Raw genomic sequence first — 22948 nt, 5'->3', positions numbered from 1 at the left:
ACAAAACTAAAAAAAAAAAAAAAAAAGAAAGCAGAAGTGCTAGAAATAAATCAAGATTCTGACCATACCCAACTATTTTACAAGAATAGCAAGGAACACAACAAAGGATGCAATTTAAGACATGAATGGTATACAGCTAATGGCACTTTATCATTACAATACTTGTAAAAGCTGTCATTCTCAAGTCAGCAAGAAAAACAGGATACAGAACACCTCTATTAGGAAGGAGGGAACACTCACACAATAGCAGCAATTCTTACAGAGGTTTCACAGTTGGTAGACATGAAAGCCAAGTTGCTATTCAGTGCACATCTTTCATTAGGATTTTATTTTCTGTCTTCATCGAAGGTCTTGCTTTTTGTTCCCTATTCATACCGAGTCACACTGGGATTCTGCAATCAGGTAGCAGAGCTGCTTGCAGTGCGAGGCAGTTTGCTGCGTTCCTTGCTAAATCAGGACGTTGGGAACAAACACACACCCATGTGCACACAAGCAGCTTGCAGAACGATGCACACACACCTGATGTAATTAGAAGTGCTTATGCATATGAACATATATGGCTTCACAATTGATAAAAAAGATGCTACTGCTTTCTGTGCTACAGCAAAAATAAGTTTGATGTTCACACAGGAAATTAAGGTATATATACTCCACGCATGCATGCATACACATGTATAGATGTTGAATAAGCAGACTTATTTTACACAAGGAGGCTGAGAAATGTGAAATAGAAAAGAATGCTACATGTCTAAATATAGCCCGTCCCAAGATACTGACGCTTATAGCCAATAAAACCAGCAGTTCAAGCAGTTGCTCTTCACAGTGCAGATAAATAAATAACCTCCAACTGAAAGGTCCATAAAACCCATGTTCTAAGTGAACACAAACTGAAAATGGCACAGCAGATTTGTTTCTTAATATGTCTTCATTTTAATCAAGTAAGCAACAGTGCTTTTCATCCCATATAGTTCTTGAAAACACATTAAAAGGTATTACAGGTTTAGAACTGACAAAAAATTACAGTCACAGAACTGGAAATCCCACCAGCAGCACATTTCAGAGCATTTGCATTTTACTGTTTTGCTGCACTTTGCGTGAGAATGGAACATTACAGGCGCCTACGCTGATCCTACTGACTTCATCCTGATGTGAATGTACAGATTACTTGACAGCAGGCCTACACACTGCTTGGAAAAATGCAGTTTGCATACACTGAAATCTAGGTTCATTTACTAGCTACAGTGCATGTGAGGACCTCAGCAACATCAAGGAGCGAAGGGGAATAATTACACGGCTGTGTCTGAACCCATCCATACAGCATGAAAGATCGTTTCCCCAGTGACCTTCTTTTGCCAATTCAGATCTCAGCAAAAATGGAATTTTTAGAAGTGAAAGCTGCTTGCCACACTTTTGACTAAGCATCAATAATGAAAAGCCACATGTCCTCCCATAAAGATATCACCACTAAAGGTGAAAAGACACTGTGGTAGGAAAGCACTAACCCGAAAAGCTCCTAAGTCACTAAGATGATTTGCAGTAAGAACAAAGTTCATACAACAGCCCAAGAAATCACAGACTAAACAAAAAGCATCTCTGAAATTCTCTTAAGTTTATGACTATACTACTAAAGCTCAAGAATGAACATTCACCTGGCTAGAAAGGTCACTGGTACGCATGGCTCCTCGTGCAGAAAACTACTGTTTCGAGGCAGCACACGCCACATTCTTGGAGAATCAAGAGTAAAAGAAATGATGACGACACGTGCTCAGAGCAGACAACTGCACACCAGTTCCCTGCTGCCGTGTTTCAGAAGGAGCAGGGGTGGCAAAACCATCAACAAAGCAACGACTGTGAGAGCAAACAGCAACGCTTCCACGTTAAGCAATAGCTGCCGCCCAGCCTTGGACAGCAGTGTGTTTATCCAAAGGAACGGAAGAATGCTGCCCTGAACTTGCCCATTATCCCACAGCAAAGGTATTGTGGGAATGTTAACTTTCACCTGGCTGACTTCCAGATGCCGGCAGGAAAAAACGCCCTTTTCAAATTTTAGCCAACTGAAGAATACTCTGCATTTTTCACATTTTCCAATTATTCCAAGCTATGTATAAACACAGGCATTGAACGAGATCCATAGAAAATGTACGTAACAACATAGCCGACTGCCCTGTGAAAGACTGAATTAAGGAGTCTCCGGTCCAAACCAAGCAGCCAGTATTGTGTTTCACCAGCCATGACAGTGTTTCAAAAAGCCACACATTTCCAGAACAGCAGAAATGTTTGCCCTGTCTGTAAGAGCTCTTACTGGACACAACAGTTGGAATTAAGACGGAGCTGTGGTGATTCCAGCAACGTGGTGCAGTGTGGTGGTGCAAAGCTGTCACCACGTGATGAAGATGCTGTTTGAACCCAGCATTCTGCCACACAATTAATGAGAGGAAATTCATCTCACTTACATATGTAATGTCTGAACAGGCCCCAGCACAGCAACTGCAGCACAGCAACTGCGCAGACTGGGGAAGACCCCAAAAGACAACTTGCAAAAATCCCCTCTGTGTTAAACAGCAGGCGTTTTTCTTGCTCTTTTCCATCTGGCACTTCAAGGAGCTGTCTTTACTTAACAGTCGTCTTGAAGTTTTTAATAGTCACACAATGTGCAAACTCAAACCGATAGGAATTATTCCATAGCACTTCTCTTCCAAAGATCAGCTGTTAAGCACAAATAGCTCACAGCCGTGCCTGCACTCCAAACCTCTGTATCTCAGTGATACTGGCACACAGCAGTGCTCAGCGCAGCGTGTGGAGCTGCAGCACCCACCAGTACTTTGGTTTTCTCTTTCTGTCAAGTTAATTGATGAACCAAAACTTCCCAAGTCAAATATACAAGAAGAGCTTTACTAGTGGAAAGAACATTTTTTATTTGACAAAAAGCACGCCCTTCAATCACAGCAGAATATTTTGGACAGCTGAGCCCAGTCAAGCTCTGGGCTGTACATTCCTCAGTGCATTTACTTTAATTCAGTCCTCAACTGAAAAGATGCTGCCTCCCAGACCATTTACTTGTGCTAAAACAACAACATCTACAAAGCACCAGTTCAGAGCACTATTACTAAGAGAATCCTACTGGAATGTGTTGCTTTCACAAGAAGACAAGGCACAGAAGTGCAAGAAGAGCACCAGGACCAAGCAAGTCATTCTGCTGTTCTTGTCCAATGTGCTAAGCACTGTTTTATACTTTCACTGTTTTATACCCTCTTTCAATTCTCCAAGCACTAATTTGACCCAGCTTCCCCTGGAAGTCAGGAAGTCCATGTTTTCTTACTTCAGTACTCACCTAAGATTTCTATAACCAAAAAGAGGAAGAAAAAAAAAAGAAAAAAAAAAAAGAGAAAGGCTTTAAAAGGTGATTTCAGTTCTCATGTTAGTCATTAACTTCCTAATAAACAGAATCACAGAATGGCCTGGGTTGAAAAGGCCCACAATGATCATCCAGTTCCAACCCCCTGCTATGTGCAGGGTCACCAACCAGCAGACCAGGCTGCCCAGAGCCACATCCAGCCTGGCCTTGAATGCCTGCAGGGATGGGGCATCCACAGCCTCCTTGGGCAACCTGTTCCAGTGCATCACCAGCCTCTGTGTGAAAAACTTCCTCCTAATATCTGACCTAAACCTCCCTGTCTCAGTTTAAGACCATTCTCCCTTGCCCTATCTCTATCTAACACTCATAAATAGGAGCTTCAAGTTCCTCACACAGAGGTACAAATCCCACACAGAACATCCCATTAGAACACATGCATACATGACAACACAGATGCTCAATATACAGCAATTGCAGAGTATCACATTCTGGTTCAGTTTCTCCAATTCCTAAATCCCTTAATGCAAATTCGAAAGAAGCAGTTTACACTTAAGAATTCAAACAGCAATGCACCAGCTTAACAAACCTGACTGAAAATTGTACTTCATTAAATGGGAGCAGTTTCCCAGGTATCACAAAGTGTGTTCACAGACTGCTGCTTTCACTATGCATTTCTGTGATCAAAGAAATCTAAGGTATGACAGAGGAGCCTATTTACTATTTATAAAAATAATCCATTTAATGCTCATTTTGAATTAGTCTTCTAAAATGAAAACTAATCTTCACTAATTCTCTTTGATAGTCTGAGAGCTACATGATTCTCGAGGTCCTTTTCTTTTTTTAACCTGCACAAACAAACAACCCACCCTCATTTCAACAGCTGCTAGAACTGCACAGGCCACAATTTGAAAACTACACCATTTCTACACAATAGTGTCCTTCAGAGAGCCAAAAGTAAACTTCATTTCCTATTTCTTGATTTTTTTCTTTGACTTCTGTAAGTATAAGAAAATATTTGCCTTTTAGAACGTAAGCATTGATTTTGTCAGAGTATTTTTTTTATGAAGCTGCAAAGCTCAGGAAAAAAAATCAAAAAACCAACAAGCTTAAGAGCGAGTCCCAAGTGAAGACAGAAGCAAAATTATAGAAAGAAAGGCAAAACAGAATAGCAGAACTCACGTACTTTAGGTTCTAAAATACCACCTTAATGTAATACACTTTAGTCACAGTCTAGGAAAGTGAGATTCGTGACTTCATAGAGTTCTCATAATCTTAATTCTCCCATCTAACAGACAGAACTTGTTCCTCAATTGTGGGTACTGAGCCAAAGCAACTCCTGGACAGAATTCTAGCACCAGGGTTATGCTAAGTAGCACTGGCTTAGCACACAGATTACAGCTAGGAGCCCGTGGATTTGTCAACTCACTTCAGGTCCCTTCGATCTCAATTGGAAGGGGAATGAGTCAACATCCTGCAGAATGAGAAATCAAAATCTGCGAGGAAAAGAGAAGTTGTGCCTGCAACATAATGTTCTCCAAATTCCTACTTAAAATCCCTTTTTATTGCTTGCTCTCACTGCTGAATGCATAATACCAGATTTGAATTTTAGATGGCTGCAGGGTGGTCATGAGATAAATACCAAGCACATTCGTCTGCCTCTGTATTTACAGTAAGAAGGAAAGTCAGCTGGACTCAAGGACTCAAAACATGAAGCCTTTTAACGTGGTAAGAGAAAGCCCTGAACAGAGGGCTGCCAAATATAAACATCATACACAACTGAACCTGAAAGGCAACGCATTGTGAAACCCTTTCAAAACCACACAACACTATGGGAATTAAGTAAACTTCAAACTCCCCTGCAATACCCTCATCATAGCTAATTTGTGATTTCCTGTACTCGCAGTACTAACAGCACAATGGAGCCTCTATTGTGAGCCTCCTCCCACAAGCCTTTAAAAAAATGCAAGACATTCTTTTTATCTTGACTGGCGTGGCTAAATACATCCAGCTCTGTGCAGATAAAGCAACATCTAAAAAAATAAGCTTTTTTTTTTCTAGAATCTGATGTCTATTTGTGCTGACCGCAGAGATCAGAGGAGTGGAGCTTTGGCAGCTGCACTGCTGACCAGCAGCCTCACATAGGGCAGATGCTGGAAGCTGCTTTAGTTGTAGGGTAGGGAGAAAAGGTTCCTCAGAGAAGTAGCTGAAAATACAACACAATTGTAACAGGTGTCAGCAATCTCATCAGCTGGAAAACAAAAACCCACAAAGGTTCGGCACATCCAGTGAATGAAGTGACCACAGTACCAGCTACAAATGTTGACTCAGGGTGAAGGCAGCAAGTCCTGTAGATGCAAATAATCAAGTGTATTGAGGTACTGGAAATGGGTACTGCATTTTTTCATCTTAAAGCACCCCAAAATCAAATGCAAACAAACTAAAATTACTTTCCATACCAAAATCCTGTAGCAGAAATGAATGGCTGAAGGGTTGGCACAAGGTATTTTAAAAAGGATCTCCATTAGCAGAGGAGAATACAGGAAGGATGTAAAAATCAAACATACCATGCTGCAGTGGGTTTGGTGAGCACCTTCAGGACCTTCCTTACCCCATAACAGCACATTATGAGAAAGATGTCGCAGCCAGCATGGGAACTCACACACACAGCACAACTACTGAGGATTGCTTTTCTCAGTAATGCTGATTACATGAACGGGAAAATCAACTACATGAGCAAGGCCTTGATACACATTAATACTACTCAGTGGAGCAGCAGACACACATTAAGATGGTTGGTAGACCACAAATGTGAAAACGCTCATTATCCGGTCGAAAATAAACAGCTTAACATATCTACTACAACACATTAAAGAGAAAAAATATTTAAATACCAGTTTAAGAGTCTGGAGACTGGCTTGTGGTTATCTCTGCTAAACACTTCAGTCCTGCATGACTCTGCAAAGACTGAAGCTACGTACTCAGCAAGAGACAAACTAGCTGCAGCCATCTGATGAAATCTGACAGGGATCTGATTCATGATCCTTGAGGTCCCTTTCAACCCTGGCCATTCTGTGACACCTTCAGGAATTTTGATGAAGAGCTTCACACCAGTATCTGCTAAGCCAGGCAGTTTTCTACAGGACTGAGGATGCCCAGCTGCAAATACACAAAGATGCAGAGGTAATTTTGGACAGTTTGGCTTTAAGTGCGGACTAAACATTGAGTCTAAAAATTCAGGTTAGGGTAAAATTCCCACATAAGCCAATAGGAACTCTGTGGTTGTAGACTAAAGGTAGCGGGATCTGCAGAACAGCAAAGCCCCAGCCAGCTGTCAGCCCTGCGGCACTGCCTGACTGTGTGGATGACTAACAGCTGATGGGACGGCGAGCCCTCCCCGCAGCCTCCTGCAGTCAGCCCAGCAGGAATAGGAGCAGGCACCTCTATACAGCTCCCTTCTGCCTGCTTCTGACTAAGCCAGGAGCTGTAGGAACAGCCTGCAGAGGGAGAAAAGGCAGAAATACCCTGCAGCGCTGCTTCTCGCCTGGCTTTCTTCTGACTCCCTCACACAGTGGTTGGGTGTGATGCAGGACAGCACTATTCCCCTGCTTGGCCACATACAGGCTCTCCTGCGTAAGAAAGGAATACAGGTCAAGGGAATGCATCTGGGGGAGCCTTGGAGGGTTAGATCTGTCGCTGCCATCAAACAGTAGTCACAGGCTAATTGCTCCTGATGGCATTTTGGAGGACAGGGAGAGAGGGACAACTCCTCACGTGGCAGCAGGAACAGTCAGCGCGGCCTGCTAAGGCTCCAACATGAGCAGAATAGAAAGCGGAACTGCTCTCTGACTGCCCCCAGAACTCATCTGTCCTAAAACACTACTCTACCTACAGTTGGTTCTGCTGCCCAAAGTGGATGAGATGGGGCCCTGCATCTTTCTTGCACAAGACCAGACATGCAGAGCACTGGGCTGTGATTTCCCAGCCACCGACATTTCTCACTTTGGGAGGTCAGATGCCAATCGAGCATGGAAGCTGGCAAAAGCTGTGCTTGAGGGACAGCAGAGCAATTCTTGCTCCTGCCATGTTCCACAAGGCAGCGTGAGAATGAATGGCTGAGTTCCCATCAGGTGCACCTACAGCCCATACTGTGGGATATGCCATGTACGACAGTGCAAGACACAACTTATGAACAAGTACTGGGACTGTTCAGGAAGGCAGCACAGGGCACATTCAGTAGTAAGAAAACACAGACTGTGTACAGGGATCTGAATTGTGGCTCAGCTAACAAGCGACAGATGTTTTCCTGCTTCCTTCCTTGGTGTGGGGTGGGATCAGAGCTCCCCTGATGGGACTGAAAGGAGAGGAGGACAGCTCTGAATTTGGGCACACACAGAAACATGAACAGCTTCCATTCCAGACTTACATAACTCAGCTGGTGGTGACACAAGTCGCTGAAAGTTCTTTGGGCACAGATAAGGGACATCCACTGACCTGTAAAAGGAACTACTAAGATATGCTTTAAAGTACCTAACATAAAGCAAAATTACATAATCACATTGACTCGTGTTTTAATACTGAATGCTTTCACATGTGACAGAAATAAAAGCTGTTACTAAAAAAAAAAAAAAAAACAACGCTCAAGTTTGTAAATAGTGCCTGCAGCCCCATCCTTGCTTTTTGTGTTTTCCTGAGCAAATCCCTCCTGGCTGACTAGAGTGGCAGGTGCACTGCAAGGAAGTCTCTCCAAAGCCCCCTGAAAAAAGGGAAGAGCAGAAGATAAAAATACAGAGATGAGCAGCAATCATCCAAAATATACACCAATGTGATTTCTTTCTACAGGGAATTCCATTTTAATTTGAGGTTTTTCTGCAGGCAGCAGCTACGAGAGGCACAAATTAGACGAGCCCTGGGACTGCCTCAGACTCCTGGAGGAAGCAGATACAGTCTCTGGTCGGGCTGATCCCTGGGGAAGACGGGCTGAGGAGCGCTGCATGCTGGGAGAGATCTGATCCCAACCACAGGTCGGGGATCCCAGCACCTCCCAGGACTGGATGCTCCCAGACAGATGCTGGGCAACTGGAAACTGGAAACGTTTTAGATTTGGCTGTATTGTGTTTGCTGTCTTCTCTTGATCGCACAAAAGCTGAAATGAATCACCACCTTTGCTGTTAGGGCAGCTGGGAAGAAAGACGTAAAAGTACAGCTGGGAACTCCTGCCTCCCAAAACTGTAAATCCTGTGCTGACTGGGTGTGAAGAAGTGCGTGTGGCAGAGGAACTGAGGTTGAAGGGCCATGTAGTACAACTTTAATCCTCACCTTAAATTTTAGGGCAAGTATTGAATGTGTAACTCCACCTCCCCTCCCTCACTAAATAAATAATTATGGGGCCAGAAGGTTGGGGAGCCTCAGCTGAGGCTGCTACACTGCGATTTGAGAGCTTGACACATGCTGCACAGTATCACCTCATCAATGTTCCCAGCTGGCCTGGGAAGCAAAAACCTAAATATGACTCTTAAAGGCAGGCCTACCACACATACAGCTGCCCTGTTTGGGTACATTTCAAGGAACAGCTATTACAAATTCATCGTGGGTGCTGAGAGACAACATGGCCACGAGCAATTGCAGTCCAAAGTATTTGCATGGCTTTGAATGAGAGCTGGATTACACATAAGCAAATTAAAGATCACATTGCTTCTCAGGAGTTTTTACTCAAGACATTTAAATCCGTGTCTTTGCACACACTTATCGCTGCCCAAACTATCTACTCACTAAGAAGGCAATTCTTTCATCCTTAGTCTGTTGAGGCAAATGTCAGTTTTGTCCCCCAAAAGCACTCCCCTGCGCAGACACCTCACTGAAGTAGAGGCCCTCTAATTGCTAAGGAGGGACAGACTTTATGCCTCAGAACACTGGCAAGCATCCCGCTGTATCCATACGATGACGCTTCACAGGATCCAGCCCAGCCCTCATCTCCGGGATCACACCTCTGGCTGAGCACTGCGACCACACTGCAATAAAACTCCAACTCTTAGGAACAGGGAATTGAAGCAAATTGAAGCACTGCGCATTTTTAACAAAGAGCAGATGCCATTTATCTCTATGATACAGAAGGACGAGTCAAGAGCTAACCGAGCTGACAAACGTAAGGACACTTGTAATTTGTTTTGTCACGCTATCAGGAGCTCCACACGATGATAAAGCATCGCACAGCCGCAATATTTACGATGACGAGCTCCGTACAAGCAGTGCTTTGTGTGCTCAATGGCTGCATGCTCCAGCTCCTCCGTGACTATGTCTGACAACGCTGAACTGAAACATTCACAAAGGTGATTGTAGTGGTTTCATTTCCCAACAGTGCTTCCATTGACTGAACTCCTCTGCTGAGCGTGACTAAAGCAATTCTTGGGGCTGTTACTCTATTTGCCAATTCAGTCATTCGATAACACACCGCCTGATGGAGAAATATTGAACCTACAGTATTTTGGGAGGGGAGAGGCTGCTGTTCACATCAGGACAGAAACTGCACCGCTCGCATTGCACCAATTGATGCCACCTAACAAACTCAAACTCCGTCCACCTCCCCAGCATTATTCTGCATTAACAATGACCCAAACAAGGCAACAGCTCAACTCCTCAATTTCCCCGTTCTATCTGCTTATGCCTCACATCACAAATCCCAAATTCTCACCCTAGAGAGCTGGGGGGCAGGCTGAGGGCTGCCTGTTTCATTTGGTTCTGAAATACAGCAGCGAACTGCAGCTGGACCAAGCATTCTGTTTCCAGACCTCTCTCCCAGTGGCCGACGTGCTAACAGACCAAATTGGTTACTACCCACCAGACGTTACAGAGCTCAAATACTGAAACCCAGATGTCTCTGGGGGGGGAAAGGCAGGGGGTCAATGAAGAGCAGCATTAGGAAACAGACTGAAGTTAGCAGTTTGGGTTGCTGTTTCACATGCTTGCTTCAACAACACGCAGCTAAAAATAGATAAAACAGATAAGAATACAGAACAAAGAGATGCACTGGACAATTATCTTCCTGCCAGCACGGTCTACTCAATAACGGGCTTCTTAACCCTTTTTATTTACAAAGAACACAGATTCTAAAATGATGATGAATAAGCTTTTGACTTAGAACAGAAATTATTTCAACACAAATTTTATTTTTCTTTGTGCTTTCTCGTTCCCTCCTCGCAGGGACACAATGGGGAGATTGAAGGTATTTTAATAAGGCACCAGGCTCTTTGCCATGGGGCCAGAATGCAAAATGAGACCATTCCCACCTCGTAAGGCCCTGGAGATGGAATGGACACATAGAAAACGCACGCACACACCACAAATATCAGAGCCCGTTTCAATTCCGTGGGCAAAAAGTACACGTTGGGCACAGTTTATTAGGCCTCATTATTTCCAGCGAGGCCGGGGGAGTGATTATCTCGAGCTGCTCCGCCGCAGCCCCAAAGCAAACACCGCTCCAGATAAGAACAGCGGTTATGAAAACGTTCGATTGTTTCATTCCAGCTACAACAGGTGAAGCGGCGCGGGCTGCCGCGACTCAACGCCTGGAGTTCGGCGTCTTAAGAAGGAAACAAAGCAGCGGAGCGGGCGGTAAACAAGCGCCGCAACCCGCCTTCGCCACCAAAGCGGTGGTGTTTATAAACAGCCCGACGTCGTGCGCGGCGCGCAGACACGCAGCCGATTCCCCCTCCGAGAAGCCAAACCCAGGGCGGCCCCGCAGCGCCGCGTCACCCCGCGGCCGCGCACCGCCCGGAGCGCCGGCAGCAGCACGGGCCGATGGGGGGGCGGGGAGGGGGCCGGCGGGCCGTGCCGTGCCGCGCTCCGCACCGCGCACTTTCGGCCGCTTCCAAACTTCCTGCTCCGGTCCCCCGCCCCACGCGTTCATTCTAATTTTGGTGCCTCCAACCGTAACGGTAACGCTAACAGATTTCAGCCCCTCTCGCTGGCCGTTCGCACGCTGCGCCGCCGCCTCCCCGCTCCCCGCACGCACAAAGCCCGCGGGCCGCTCGCCGGGCCCCCCCCCCCCCCCCCGAGCCCCATTGCGCCTCCCCAGCTCCACCGCCCCCGCCGGCTGCAGGCCGGGCGGCGCAGCGCGACGCGAGCTCGTTACCTAGCGGCAAGCCCTTGTTCAGCAAGTGCGAGCTTCCCATTGAAGCGTCGGGGCCGCGGAAAAGGAACCAGGCTGTGCTCGGCCGCTCCGCAACGGCCGCGCTGCCGGGGGAAGCGGGCGCCGCCGCGGCATATGGCGGCCGCTCCGTGGGCGCCCCTGAACTGAGGCGCCTCGACGCGCGCCCGCGCGCATGCCCTCCCCGCGCGCGTCCCCCCGCCGACCGCCGCCGCGCGCACGCGCACTCCCGCCCGCCCGGCTTCGGGGAGCGGCCGCCGCTCGCCGCTGACACGGCCGCCGACGCGGGCGGGGCTTCGGCGCCTCGATCTCGTGGTGCCAGGAGGGGAGGAGGAGTGGAAGAGAACGGGGCGGGAGCTGCGGGCCGGCTTCGTCGGAGCGGTCGGGCCCCGGGAATCTCCCTTATAATCGCGGTTGCCTTTAAACTTTCACAAAGTTAAGGCTGTACGCGGCCGTGCTGCGTGCGGCTTTAAGACTCGCTGCTTCTGCATCAACGCTCGCTGTTCTCAGTGTTGGCACTCGCCGCGTTCAACATTAACGCTCACCCTGTCCCCAGAAGATCACGTTTTCTTGTTTTGTGCACTTTTTCCCCTCCGTAAATACTTACAGCCCCCAGGCGCTACCCATCATGCAGCCCGCTCCCTGCGCTCCCCAGGCATCCTCCCCTGCACACTGGGAGCCTCTGAGCTCCGAAAACCTCAAAAAAAAAGGGTTATTTTTGTTTATTTCAAGGGCACACTCACATACAATCGCCTCGCTCCAAGACCCCTCACCAAAAAAAAAAAAAAAGGGGGGGGGGCGGGGGTTCTCGCAGAATATAAGCTCGTAAATTGCTCTATTCATTGTAAGAAGCCATTACTTATCGTCATTATTACCGGCGGTGTTTTTTCACCTTCTCCCGTCACAGCCGCCACCGCACGGGGCTCTCCCAAGAGCCGCCTAAAACGGCAGCGGCGGCGGACGCAAAACAAAGTCTCAGCAGCGGCCCGCGGGTGGCTCAGCTGACGACGGCTCCGCCCCACCGCGCCCCACCCGGCGCGGGGTCATGGCGGCAGCGCGGGGCGCTCCTCTCCTCAGTGCCGGGCCCGGCCTCCCCAGTTCGCCCGGTGACGGCGGAGCGGTATTTCTGCTGCGGTGCTGCAGCCGTCTGCGAGAGGAGGAAGCGCAGCGGCTGAGAAAAGGGTGGGCTCAGCCTGCTCGTGGTGGCAGCGGCACTGAGCAGCCCGGCCCCCAGCGCGACTCGGCGCGCCTTCAGCCGCTGACTGACTTTCTCCACAGGAAGCGCCTCGCGCTGCGCGGTGTCTCTGCGCCTCGTTGTGAGGCAGCACCCAGCCAAGTGCCTCGTGTGTAAATAAACACGTTTGGATTCAATCGCTTTGAAGTGGTGAACCGCTTTATTGACGTCTTAGATGTTAGCAAATAGAAATATATATATGTATTAATATAGAAAATGGCACCTATCGAGCCCTCAGAAAATATGGATGTGGAAGTAACTCGGGGAAAAAGTACCTCCATGAAAAGCAAACAGCAAAAACGAAGATTGAGAACTGGAGTGAGAGCTCAGTTCCGTTTTTACAGAGCAGCAGGGCAGGCAGGGACCCCTCCTCAGAGGGGCACGGGGGGGGGGGGGGGGGGCGAGTGGGGGGCACGTGCTCAGCACTGAAGGCAGAGGGAGGGAGTGTGGCAGCAATATTGTGACAGGGGGAGTGCTCCGAGCGAGGACACGTTGGCATGGGGAACAGATGGAGTATTCAGTAACAGGAGGTTATTAATACTGCAGCTTGGGATTCTCTATGCTGCTTCATGAAGGGACTCATATGCTTGCTCTTTTTCTTTCCTGGCTGCACGCAGACCCAAACGCACGCTGTGTAGGTAATGTCGTGCTTGCTTCCCTCCCTACGCGCACATCACAAATCTGTGTTTCCTGGGAAAACACAGAGGGCTGGATCCTCAGTAAGTGGCCAACTGTGTTCCTTTCAATAGTGCTACGCTGACCTGCACCTGCTGGAGCAGAGGGCTATCTGATCCAGGCTCCCAGCCCTGAGGTCTCTCCTCCTGCTCACAGACAGCTGCTGAGGGCACCTGCTCCCAAGGATAGGCTATGAAGGCTCAGGGTGTTAAACAAAATAACTGAGTAGCGGCTGTTAAGAACGCGATGTAACGCTGTTTCTGACCGAGAAAACAAAGCTGCTCCTTCTCCCCTGCATAGCTCCCAGTTGCAGACTGGGTCTGAGAAAATCCAGGGGCAGTGCAGCTGACTCCAGCTACCCCCACCCGTTTTGTTTCCTATGTTTTCAGACTCACTCTGGGTCATAAAACAGTCAGTTGTCTTCACATCTTTCAGACTATGATTTGCACAGCTACAATATAAGTAAATCTTCCGCAGAACATAACAAAATTTCCATCCTCTTATCACATTTGGGCTGTTGCTGTGGCTTTTAACAGCAGTGTTACACAGCTGAAAGGCCTCTGTGCTTTGCAGCAAGAATTATGGCGTTTTTCAAAGCCCCCAAACTGTTTCTTGGCTTCTTAAGAGTCAGCTGGAGGAACACATATGCTAAAGAGTAAATACATTGTTTTAAGTGTATCTTTATCAGCCATATGTGAAATTTAAATGCAAGTTTGATTCCCCTCAGAATCTCCAACCATAAGGGTGTGACCTTGGGCTTTCACAAATTAGACGCATTAGGGTATGATATCTTTAGCAGATGTGACTTTGAAGATAGTGAAAGAGGAAGTTTTACTGTTGGGACTATCTAAGCATGAGCCAAGACATCGCCGTGTGCTTTCTAAAGTGAATAATGAGATTTGACAGTGTTCTTACATCCAGATACTGAGACTGTGTACTTACAGATGTTCCTTAGTTTGCCATAGGTATGTGTGCTTTCACTTCATCATCAAACATGCATCATTGATGTGAATGCTCACTGTAACAGTTCTTAAAACCATCATTTTAAAACCTTTGCGTACTTTTAATCAGAATGTAAGATTATGTTTCGAAGGAAGATCTCCTAGGTTTTGTCAATAGTAAATCTTGCAGATGATATTAGGAGACCCTGAAAGGGATTTATGTCAGAAGAAAAGAATGGTTGAATAAAGCAGCCTCAGCATTTCAACTTTATCTTAAAAACACATCTTTAAAATGCGTACTCAAAATAAGCCAATGCAATTTATTTTATAATGTGGAAAGAAGACTTTGTTTGGGTATAAATATTTCCTTAATTCTCTCACTGAGATCCTGAAAAACATTTGCTAATAAATCACACATGTACAGATCAGTCTACTTTCATTTTGCAACTGCACAGCAATTGTGTGTTATAATTAGAGCTGCCTTTTTTTTTTTTTTTTTTTTTTTTAATGTACTTCGTGTGTAAAACTCCCCTCTGTAAGAAGTTAATACTTTCTGGTTGATGTGAAAGAGAAAGGCCATTCTGGAGAAACATTTTTAGCGGGTTCTGAGGGGAAAATGGAAAAAAAAGAATAATTGACAAAGGGAAGACATTTAATCTTTAAGAAATGGTGCTCATCACAAGGATGAAATAAAATAGAGGACCTTCATCTGCTGTAGAAAAGACGGTTTACGAAAGGATCAAAGTAGTAGATTAAAGTTCCACTTAATGAACAGGAAGTTCAGCTGTGTCAAACATTCAAAGCCAGTTCTGAAGTTCCAAACGTGCACTGCTCCCTTCTCAAAATGGAATGGCTGTACTAGCTCAATCCTGGAAATAACAGCCATACAAAAGTGAAAAACCTTGCAGTGTGCTGAACGAGAGGAAGAATAACTTCCCTTCAAAGCAGCAAACACAAAAAACCTCTCTCCTCTGATGTTATCTGCATTAAGCGACTAAGGGATTTTCTTCTTGATCTCACCCTCTTCATATAAGTGCTAAAAACACAAGAACTGTGGTGGAATTAAATCCTCTGCATGTTCTGGTTATCATGGAATGAGAGCTATCATTTTCCACCTAGTCAAGAGGAGTTAACAGACCATTTCCAGGAAGGTCTGTGTTCTGGCTAAAGAGAAAAAGAAGATCGAGATGAACAGCAGAAGAAACCTATCGAGAACCATTAGTGGATGTCAGCCATTGTCCATCTGTTCACAGTGGAATCTGTCCAGACCTGAAGGAACAACTGCAACCTGCCCCATATGGCTCACTCCCTTCTGTGCTGGCAGGGCTGCTTTGGGGATTTGACATTGTTCGAGGTAAAGGAGAAGCAGCACAATCTGTGCTCCTACGAATGAACAGTCAATTAACATCACAGAACAAACAGCGCTTGTAACCCACGGGGAGGTTTTCTCCTCACCTGCCTGAAATGTTGGAGCTCGTTCAAACTGTGCAAGTTGCAGAGATCCTATGCTGAGTCCCCTTATTTCAGTGAAATCTTTAAAAATTAGTTACCAGCTAAATTCTGCAGGCAGTGGGGAGCCCCCCAACCAGCCCTTCAACCACCAATGCAGCTACTTCCAAAGGTGTCCAAAAAACCACTTGAATAGGATACATTACACTGAACGTTCAATTATAGTTCCAGTACAATATGCTTCCATCATGACGAACTAGAATAACATTCTGCACTTAGTTCTACATAACTGGATTGTGGCAAGCTACAGCTGAGTGGTAATTTGCTTCTCAAGTCTTAACTCAGGAAGCAAGATAACATTTTCAGCGTGACAGAGGGCAGTAGGTTCAGGCCCATTCACAGTAGCCATGACATCCAAATTTATCTTTAAAATTATACTATTAAATTGTGCTGTCCTCTTTCAACACTATCCCACCTTCTGTAGTGCTAGATTCTGCACACAAAGACACAACAAGTGAAGTGACAGATGTATCCAAGCCAACTGTACGGATCAAAAAACTGCAAGTCTGTAATACATTTGATAACCTGCTTGATGGGACTAATTTTGCAGGTAATATGAAGAATAATTAGCTGTCCAGTAGCCCAAGCACAGCCAGCAGATGTCCTGAGTGAACTTCCCATTGTGGTACATCTTCAGCAATGTACAAGGAGTACATTCAGCCACACTGACTGAAGGGCACAGTGACGCCATTTCCAGAAGAAAGCAGAGAGATGCTCAGGCTGGAGGCTCTATCTCTATGCTACTCAGGCTCTGAAACCATGAGCAGCTAAGATTTGCCAGCATTACTTCAAACCTGAGGCAATTTTCTGCTCAGAAGTGGGATTTACTATTTTGAGCCTGGCACAAGGCTAAAAGCAGCCGTAGGTGGCACCTTTAAAAATGCTGTACATACAGACCAATTTGGACTGGCAGCAAGCTAGTGGTCTGTGCTGTAATCTAATTTGCACTGTGCTACGCTCTACCTTTTCTTTGGTTCCCTTATAACATACTTTAGATCTTGCTTTTATCAAAGCTACACAATAAGTAGCCAGAAAAAAAAAGTTATCGTTGGATCAGAGATTATTTCAAATTTGTCAGGCAATTATATTCACGCTTACAAACATGATTCATTCATTAAGTGGTAGAAAATATCATACCTTTGTGTTCGAAACATACTGCGAAACTGGAGACCCCAACAAAAATAATGTTTAAAAAGGCATGAAATAAAAACAACATCTCACCAAGTATTTATCTGGAGATGTTTCTCTCAAACTAACCCAAAAGCATCTGAAAAACCTGGAAAGATCCTAAAGAATGCAAAAAACAAAGCAGCAATCAGTGAAAATGTCACATTGCAGACACGGACCTTGAATGTGGCCATATAGGAGAATTACAGACATTTCTGACACTGAAGCGAACACTCCTGCTTTGTCAAATTCACTTGGGATGATGACAAGTTATTAGACTTAAATTTCCTCCTCTTCCAGACTGAGGCTCTCAGCTTTGTACCCAGTTTAGCACTGCATTACCAGCACTCCACTATCACCCAACAGTAAGATAAGAGAATGGTTCGTTAGTGAGAGAAGTGACCTCGAGTGAGTCACCACCGCCGTGCCTCAAACACACATCTCCCCGCAGCGCCTTTGCTTCCAGCTCCATACACAATTAAAATCTGATAACACCACAGCATAACAGTCAGCAGCATTTGCACACAGCTTCAGTAACTCTCAGACTGCACAGCAGCTGTAACAAGTGGCAGAAAACACCTGGAACACCAAAAAAAATCAGATACATTTATATGAACGCCTGCCCATAGATAACTAGTGAGGGATTTAATGGGCTATAATAAAAACTGTAAGCTCTAGCAGCATTAATTTTAACTCGTTTCAGTTTCAGTTTAAAATTAGTATATCCAAAATTTTGTAATAATATTGGAAATACCATTCTATTGAATATGTAAAAAGAAAAACCAGTAACAACCCCCAGAAATGGCCCTTCGTACTCTAAGAAACCAGGAAAATTAGAATGGAGAGAACAGTAAGAGACAGTCAGAGAAAATCAATTCCATAGTTACAACATACAGCCAAGGCAATCCATAACAGGGAATGGTCGATGATTTTGGAACAGTAAAAAGAAAGTAGCAAGGTTTCATGAGTAAAAGGCACAGCCCATTGGCCACAGAAACACATTTTATATTTGTGTGCCTCCATAAATCTAGCAACAAACTAATACCTTTATACCTCTCCTAACATGGGTGCAGTTATCTAACAAAGGCTTTATAGGTAGTTATTTGGAAGTATCCCCTTTTTTCTTTTACTAACCCAAAATAAAGGTTCTTGTACCATTTTTTTTGCACTTAGCCATCCTCAATATTTGAATCTCAACAGCTGAGAAGTAAGCTGCAAAAATCCCTATCAGTATACAAGATACAACTCCAGGCCTAAAAGACATCAGTTTACATGGCGATTTCCACAGTGATAGGGTAACTTCATTTTGGAAAAGCTCCCTTTGTATTGCTAAATAATGCAAAAAGAGAAAAACCATTATTCTAACTAAATTGTGACTTGATCACACTACTACTGTAATGCACTACTTCACCACAGGAGCTGATTCAGATAGGTGACCATCAGTATCAACAGACGTGCTGCTACTTGAGTTCATACTCCCTTCCCAGCGCTCTAACTTGCAGTACGGCAGCACTTCAGCACTGCATGTTATGGTATTATTATGGTATTACGTGTAGATCACTGGATGAATTTCCCGAAGTTACCCTGTGACAAGAAGAAAACACTGCAGAGATGCATCTCACAGAAGCATTTGCCAAACCTAGTCCATGGAGTGGCTGGACTCCTGCACACAGTGACGCAGTACGCAGCAGCTGTGTGCTGAGTTTGCATCACAGCACATTACAGCCGTAGTCTTACACATCTCTGGGAGCCACGCCGTGTCCCAGTGACCACTGCTCGTGGTTTCTGTTGGGTCTGGCAGGTTTGGTGAGGCTGCAGTGCTGGCAGCATTTGTGACTCACGAGGACATTGTGAAATGCCCACAAAGTTCATCGTGATCTACAAACAAAAGAGACTACATAAACGAGAAGAGCTTTCAGTGATAGCTTCAAAAGGTACATTTCCTACAGCGGTGGACTACAGAGAAAGCTCTGGGAAAGTCAGCTGCAGCTAGCACACCACCTTGCTTACCTTACTCTTTTTGTTTTTGTTTTTTAATTTCTTTTATCAAAACAATTGCTCAGTCCCTTTTTTATGAAGCAGGACACCTAATATTCCTCTGTAATAAACTATTATTTCTCACTACACGGATGTGCCTTGTGAACTACGAGATCACAAGAAACACATTAAGCAATTAAAAAAATCAGCAACACCAATGCAATCAAAAATCCAAAATGTTTTATCAGCTCATTCTAGGGAGCAGCTTTGTGTACAGAAACACAAAATTCCTTCATTTGTATTCTCATGTTTTATTTCGGTCCTATCCCTGTGATCACAAGAGACACTGATACCAGAATCAGCTTTTATTAATTTGTGTTGCTTTATGTATCTGAAAGAATGGTCACTGCACAGGCTTGTACATCGCTATGGGAAGAATAAAGTTCAGCAGACATACACAAAAAGGGGAATATTGCCACATCTCTGCAAACAGATTTGGCTCCTAATTGAAATGATTTGATACGCCTTATGAACAGTACAAGTTACAGCACAGATGCGGAAGTTACCTTAAGGAAAAATGTTCTTTAACTACTGGGGGCCAGAGACTGAGCTGTAACAATAAATAAATGTATACAGATCATGTATAAATAATTAATTAGATTTTCCTGAAGAACCTGGAAACAAATGAGAATAGTTTGTGCGTGGCTGTACTGTGCTGATCTCTAAGTAAAGTGGCTTCTGAAACCCATGACCCAGAAAGGTTAAAGTTGGTGTCGTTCCCAGAGGCTGCACCTACGTGATTAACATTACAGAGGCACCCACACCAGAGAGAGCTATCACAAGGGAAGAATGAACATAATTCATGGACATAACAAACAGTCTAATGAAGAAAAAAAAAAAAACAGCACCAAACCACGCAGCCTTAGTTCAATTAGAGCACTTTGAATGTTCTCCCCTACAAGCATTATAACTGTAAATTCGACAAAAAAATGAAGTGCTGGGAGGATTTGTTGTATGCTGAGGTCTTACAATTACAACCAGAGTTGTGTTCTCAGCCTCTCTGTGGATCTTTCCTGACAAGAGATATCCAATTGTCCTAAAATCTATGGATGGTGTGAGATGTAGACAGATGTCTGTGAGGCCATAGGCTGAGGTCATCAAACTCATCTCATTTGTGACCTAGGGCCTCATCTCTTGGTGGTCTTAAAAAAAAAAAAAAAAAAAAAAAAAGGAAAAAAAAAAGGAGGAGGGAGGGAGATGGAGAGGACACCAGTGAAACTGTTTGCTAATTTACCCAGAAAACTGTTCTAGTTCATTTTTAATCTAATAAAACGCTCACATTTTTGTAACATGCACATCCAACATGACACAACATTGGGCAGAAATATATTTGCTCATCTATCATTACAGTGCAGCTACTCTTTCTGGCACTGTTATACCCTGAACATCTAACCAACAAGGTTTTCAAGATTTCCTATTTAAATCTCATTTCAAAGATGGTTTTATTGTTCCAAATGGGTGAAAATTCTTGATGCTTATCCATATTTAACACAAATCTTTCTCAACTTCTCAGTTCTTTAACCATCCAAGGAAAAATGCGCCGCGCTGAAGCTGACATCATTCCCGCTGCTGAAGGGAAGATAGAATTGGGTCTCTCAAAGCTGGAGGCAAAATACTACAATGGTAACAAATATTCCTTGTGTATACATCACTGGAACGGCTGTCTCTGCTGGGTGCTGAGTGTATGTTGTGGGGCACAGAACGGATTCAGCAGGGATTTGTTTTGTTCGAATCAGTTCATGTGTGTACATGGCACTCAAACAGCTTATTTTACAATCACTGCTACCTTGCTCCCTGACCCCACAGATGCCTTCCTGCTTGAAACGCTCCTGCCATCAACACTCCAAAATACTATGAAAAATATATGCATGAGTATATATTGCACAAGAGTTTCTATGGAAAAAAGGCAAAGATACTTTGACATTAAATTTTCTGGATTTTTTCCCCTTTGATAGCTTCAGGGTAAGTCTAAGTTTTTACATATAATCCACTGTTACAATCACCATTATTTCTCTTCTGCTCTTGAAAAGAAGGAGAAAAGGAGAAAAAGGTTTTTGTACAGGAGCATTAATAGTTCTACTTGCCCTGTGGCAAATGGGGAAAATATGTCAATGTGAATTATTGTACTGTCTCCACGGATCAAGATTTCTCTTAGTGCTTTCAAAATTTCGCTAACAGAAACAATTGCTAAGAGCATTTGCTACTTAGCCTCCTATGCTGGAATCGAATCAGACTGCAGGATCAGCTAATGCTAAAATACCATCTTTTACATTGATTTTCTCCCCTTACATTAACAGAGGAAAGAAACAGCTAAATAATTTCTGCTGGAACGAATGACATATCACTCTCACAAGGACATTCAAAGATTTTAAATAATCAGGATAATTACAAAAACAGAATTTTGAGCAGCTCACAATACCAGAAATGTAAGAACATCACAGTTGATTTTACTCCCTCCTCAACCAAACAAATTGTACTGCATACTGCACTTACTGCACACTCGGTTACACGGTGAATGTAGGATCTTTTTTCCACGTAAACCAAGAACACCCACACGGATGCATTAGAAAAAGTAATTCTAATTTTGTGTAACCCTGCATGTGCATTCATATTCATGCCAAATATTAATAGGGAGGTGCCATGCCCATTTCCTCTACTGGAACACTACTCCACGGGTATTCATTAAATACATTTTTGCATCTCTTCTGATATCAGATAGACTCTCTATTAATAAAGCATGGTTGCAGAAACTGATGGGCCACTGGGCAGATCTGGTCTGAAATTTTATTTCTGAACAACTTGGTCTGGCAAACAACAGTGCAGAACAAGGCTGAACAGCTGATGAAATCCAGACCCCACAAAGTGCACGTTACTGATTATTTCTACCAAACAGCAAATTATTGTCACTAAAAATAATCACCTAGATTCATAAGCAACTAATACTTCACCATGAATGTGTAATATCTTAGAGCCTTGCAGAGTGCCTGACGTTCTGCTTAAGCATTAGGAGTCAGACCATAGAGTCACATTAAGGTTGGAGAAGACCACTAAGATCACCCAGTCCAATGCCAGCCCATCCCCCCATGCTCACTGACCACATCCCTCAGTGCCACATCTCCACGTCTCTTGAACACCTCCCTCCAGGGTTGGTGATCCCAGCACTCCCTTGGCAGACTGTTCCAACGCATTACCACTCTTTCTGAGAACTTCTTCCTAATAGCCACCCTGACCTTAGGACATATTTGTCAGTGAAAAACTCTGAACAGAGAATATTTCTCTTGGGTAACTGTCATCATCTTCACCAACAAAGTGGACACATATAGAAAATCTTTGCCAAAATGACTGTGAACATTGCAAAACCAGTAATAATTATGCATGGAAAATAATAGCAATAGAGCAATCCCTGTCATTTTGGACTATGGGTAAAGGAAAACCACACAATTAATAAAACCAAGATGGAAAGCTTTGCCATTAGAAAAGACTACCATCACATTGACAGTATTCCTTCCAATAGTTCCAGTGGAGAATTCCAGTATGGAGAAAATTTTTGCTACTGTGATGGTATTACTGAGGAAAATAGTTTTGCTGCCAAAATCTTACACAATGGTTGGTTATTGCCCCACTCCCTACAGGCAGGGATGAAATGGGTGATCTCAGCCTTTCACTGGGTGTCACCTATTGATACAAATCTCTCCCTGCTGATGATGTCCACTAACAGGAAGCAATTATCACCAAAAAGTTCTGATGAAGAAGAATGCTAATTACAAATAATCATAAAGGAGGGAAATTCCAGAAGAGAGCCCATGCTGGCCCTGCTGAAGCCACCATGCTGACTGATACATTTCAGCCAGATCTCAGTGGGAAACCCCATGCTGAACTACTGAATT

The 22948-nt window shown here is 44.5% G+C and overlaps 1 protein-coding gene across 4 annotated transcripts in view; it reads right to left on the bottom strand.

The window, feature by feature from the left end:
* Positions 1-22948, bottom strand: part of CTBP1 (C-terminal binding protein 1) — a 166433-nt gene that overhangs the window by 50557 nt on the left and 92928 nt on the right. Inside the window, exon 1 of one of the 4 annotated variants that reach the window (XM_042872204.1) lies at positions 11484-11616. The exons of the other annotated variants lie outside the window; for them this stretch is intronic. Within the exon in view, the coding sequence (XP_042728138.1) occupies positions 11484-11523 (40 nt within the window). The 5' untranslated portion in view covers positions 11524-11616. Of the gene's footprint in view, positions 1-11483; positions 11617-22948 lie in introns of those variants that run through there. 4 annotated transcript variants of the gene reach the window in all.

Source organism: Lagopus leucura, unplaced genomic scaffold, assembly GCF_019238085.1.
Source record: "Lagopus leucura isolate 7727_CA_CO unplaced genomic scaffold, USGS_WTPT01 Super-Scaffold_100004, whole genome shotgun sequence".
NCBI classification, from domain to species: domain Eukaryota; kingdom Metazoa; phylum Chordata; class Aves; order Galliformes; family Phasianidae; genus Lagopus; species Lagopus leucura.
Note: the sequence above shows the minus strand (reverse complement) of the source record. Positions and strands in the feature narration are given on the sequence as shown.